Raw genomic sequence first — 4,338 nt, forward strand, 5'->3', positions numbered from 1 at the left:
CAAAGACAGTATCTTCCATCATAAATCTCATGGTTTAAGGGGTGAGGCATATATGAAAACATACAGCCACACAAATAACTATGAAATTTAGGTTTCAATCCAGGCTGTGATAAATAGAGTTTGGAAGGAAAGTTTACAACATAGCCAGGCCTGGGGATACCCAAAAGCCTCAGGAAACAGCACTTGAACAAGAAATTGGACATTGTGTAACATAGCATTTAAATCACAGAGCCCTGCTTTGCTTTTCTGAAAAGTTAGAGAATTTTCAAAGATCTGGACATTCTGAAATCTCAGTTTCTTGCCATCTGATGATTCCAGTTCAGGCATAGACAACCCACTGACTACACCAAGACTCATTTTAAGGCAGGAGAGAGTAAGATGCATGCTGGTTAATTTTGCCATTATTGTTGTTGTTATTTTATTATTATTATTATTAATTTTATCTTAAACTATCTCCACACCTAAAAGCAGGCTAACTCATCAAGTCAATCAAACACCCAGTGACAAGAGGCAGTTTCTAATTAGTACATGATCTCTTGGTTCTAATGTGATCAACATAGAATGCTGTGATAGAAGCTGGATATGTGTTGTGATATGCACGGGATGTTTCATGTAACTAATGAATCATAGAACATTACATCAAAAACTGATGATGTATTATACAGTAGCTAACAGAACATAATAAAAAAGTTCTCTCATCAAAAAGTACTTGATCTATGTAAGATATACAATTATAAAAAGATAAAAGATAAATAAAAGCTGGATATGTAAAGACAGATGCCTATTTCTGGCAGTGCCAACCCATAGAAGTCTTCTGGTTCTTCACAAGAAGTTTGAGGCTCTTAGTGTGAGCAAAGGGAGAGCAGATGTGGATATTTTTGTTATCATATTTTCTTTAAAAGTGATCACTCTTTTTGGTGAACAAATCAAAATCAAGTATCTGCATGGAAACCATGAGTTGAAATCAACCTGCACAAATGTTAGTGGATGACCTAGTATTTGAACATGCTGTTTCTAAGGAGAAGGTACTAGGTGGACATAGGCAACAGGTTATTTTAGTCCTTTCTGTAAATAACAAAAGAAAATTGGATCTTACTATTAATGTTGTAACACATACATGTACACAGGTTTCAGAGAGGAGAGTAGCCTATCAATTTAAAATGATATTTTCAAGAATTTCATGAACAAATGATTGTTACAGTTTTTCGAAAACATAATAGAATATGATATTGGAGTATTTTATTTTACTACCATTTTGTTAGGGTGGTTTTTAAAACATGATTTAATAATAAATTTTATCCAGCTTTCATAACTAATGCAAAGGGCATATATTTTTTTTCTCTAATCTGTTCTAAATGGTGAATAAACTTCAGAAATATTCTGATGTTAGTCTTGCCTTACATTAAATTCAAGGATTTATTTTTTTATACACCATTATGGTCAATTTGCTCCTTTCTTTATAATTTTGCAAACTGTTTTCATGAATACAATTTCCCTTTCTTGACTGCCATTGTCAGTTTTTTAACAAGGTCATATGAATCTCATATAAAGGAATGTGTTCCCTCTTGTAATAAACTCATCAAGAGTTGTGCAGATTTTTAAAACATTTTATAGGTATCAGGAAAGAAGAATAAATATAGCCAAGATAGTCTAAAAAGGAAATATTTAGTAAATCTGAGGGAAAGGAGACCTAAAGTTTTTCCCAGTACCCATCAATGGTCTAATAGCTGTAGTTAGTGGTTAAGAATAGTGTGAATTTACAACAGCAAGAGCCCTGCAAGATCACATAGGAAGGAAACTTTCTCTCCCTCTTTGATAATCTGAATTTACTCTAGACCATGTAAATACAATAAGTGTTTTGCCTGAATGGAAAATAAGGCTAATTAGATTAAAAGCTTAATTTATCGTAAATATGCATAACACAATGTTTAGCCACAATCAATTTTCCCTTAAATTAAAATGTCCAGAGCCAAAAGGCTTGAGTAAAGTAGACGTGTTTTAAAATTATAAAAAGAAATCTTCTTATAAAATAAACTAGCAATTTTTTTCATAGTCAAATAAAGTCTATAATATTTGACCTGAAACTAAGTGTAATTTTTTCCTCAAAAATATTACTAAGGAAATCATTAAAAGGATGAGAATGGAAATAGCATAATTTTCTAAAATAATGAAAAAATCGGACAAAGTGCAGTGGGAAGTTGGGACTTATCAACTCTTCATCATATTTTAAAATTAAAGAACAACATAAAAACTACAATAATCCAGTTTCTTTTAATATATGAAAATACCTCTAATACATGAAGTTAATGGAATGCATTTAATATGTACACTCTGGTTTCTAAAAGCACATTAATTCATGGATAAGGAATGTAGAAAAAATAGTAAGAACTGATTCAAGTGATCCTGGGTGAGTATTTTTATATTTGCCATTGTTCTTAAACTTTAGTAAGAAACTGATTCATTTCTATGATATTGTTAATAAATCTCTTCTCTTTCAGTTGTCATTAGACAGAGCCATGAGTACTGGTAACAAGACAGAAACCACAGATTTCATTCTCCTTGGCTTCTTCTCTGAATTTAAACATATCACAGCCATGGTCTCCATCATTCTTCTGATCTACATGGCCTCCTTCTCCGGCAACACTCTTCTGATCCTCCTCATTTGGTTGTATTCCCACCTCCACACCCCCATGTACTTCCTTCTCAGTCAGCTCTCTTTGATGGACTTAACATTGACCTCTAGCATTGTCCCCAAGATGGCGGCCAACTTCTTCTCTGGATGGCGGAGCATATCATTCCTGGCTTGTGGGACTCAAATTTTCTTCTCCCTGACTGTGGCCATTGCAGAATGCATCCTTATAACTTTCATGTGCTTTGATCGTTATGTGGCTATATGTGAACCTCTCCGATACCCAATCATTATCAACCCTAGGGTTTGCTTACAGATGATTGCCATGTCTTGGGCTGGAGGGGCACTTACTTCCCTAGGCCACACTGCTTTTACCTTGCATTTTAATATCTGTAGCCCCAGAGAGATTCCCCACTTCTTCTGTGAAGTCATGGCTGTGCTTAGGATCGTCTGTGAAGATATCTCAGCCTATGAGAAGGCAGTGGTCATAACAAGCATCCTTGTTCTGCTGCTGCCCTTATCTCTCATCTTGGCTTCCTATGTTGTCATCTTCCTTGCTGTACTCCGAATGAACTCCCCGGAAGGCAGGAACAAGGCTCTGGCCACCTGCTCCTCTCATCTTTGTGTAGTGGGTCTCTATTTTGGTCCAGGTATGTGCATCTACATGAGACCCGGTTCTGCCCATACTCCAAAGTTGAATCAGGGTCTCTTTCTGTTGGAACTGTCCTCACTCCACTCCTAAACCCTCTTGCCTACAGTCTTAGAAACAGGGAAGTTCTAAGTGCACTGAAAATGTTAATGGGGAGGTGTCAGTCCTCCATGTAAATGGCAGAAATCCCACTGTCACTCATAGGCAAAACAGGGATGCATCAGCAAGGGACATTTTGTCAGTTAAAAAAATAGTAATAATAATAATCTCTTCAGTATACTGGGGAAGTCTACTCACTACTGAATTTATCTGCAGAAAAGAAAAAAAAGTTTATCATTTCCTTTCTCCATCTTAGAATTTATTTCTGATTGTCCTAGATGATGTGCTGATAATGGACAAGGAACTGTGTACATCAATTATCTTCATGATTCATACTTGATGGTAATGTGCACTTTAGCATTTCCCAAAGTTTAATGTTGATTCCATGAAAAAAGGTCAGTGTCTGTATCTCTAGAATGAAAAAAAAATTACCAAGCACATAGATACCTCAGGATAATTCCCTCTAAAATTAATTAAAGGGTATGATGATAAATCAGGAATCAGATAAATTTAGCAGTGTTGCTTTGTTCTATCTATCTAACAGAACTATTAATTCCTCTTACTCCTGTAAAAATAGTCTTCACTCTATGTCAGTGCTTCCAAGAGTGGTTTTCTGATCACTTGCATTAGAATTGTTTGCTGATGTCACAAAATATACCACTGTTGTGCCCATTTCAGATTAGGTGAATTAGAATCTGTTAAAATGGATTCAAGAATCTGACCGGCAGGCCATTTAGTGATTGTCATGTTTACCAAGGGTTGTAAGCCACTGATATTGACCTAATTTTCTAGATCTGCCTTGCAAAATAATTTCCTAGTCTTAAAGTTACCTGATCTCTTTCTAATGAATATAATAGAACAGGTCAAGGTGGCTAGCAAAATCTAATGATCTTTTTTAAGATAGTAGAATATAAATTTTGTGTTTGGAATCATTCATAATTTAAAAAATTTGAGCACAGAG

The 4,338-nt window shown here is 35.1% G+C and overlaps 1 protein-coding gene across 1 annotated transcript; it reads left to right on the forward strand.

Moving 5' to 3' along the window:
• Window positions 1-2,516: 2,516 nt before the first annotated feature.
• LOC113261425 (olfactory receptor 2AJ1-like) lies at window positions 2,517-3,371 on the forward strand. The gene has a single exon (XM_026507547.4). The coding sequence runs from the start codon at window positions 2,517-2,519 to the stop codon at window positions 3,369-3,371; it is 855 nt and encodes a 284-aa protein (XP_026363332.3).
• The last annotated feature ends 967 nt before the right edge of the window (window positions 3,372-4,338 follow it).

This window comes from Ursus arctos, unplaced genomic scaffold (genome assembly GCF_023065955.2).
Source record: "Ursus arctos isolate Adak ecotype North America unplaced genomic scaffold, UrsArc2.0 scaffold_5, whole genome shotgun sequence".
Taxonomy (NCBI): Eukaryota; Metazoa; Chordata; class Mammalia; order Carnivora; family Ursidae; genus Ursus; species Ursus arctos.

Bases quoted from the DNA above. Each gene is read 5' to 3' on its own strand.
- LOC113261425 (XM_026507547.4), top strand. From the start codon at position 2,517: ATGAGTACTGGTAACAAGACAGAAACCACAGATTTCATTCTCCTTGGC.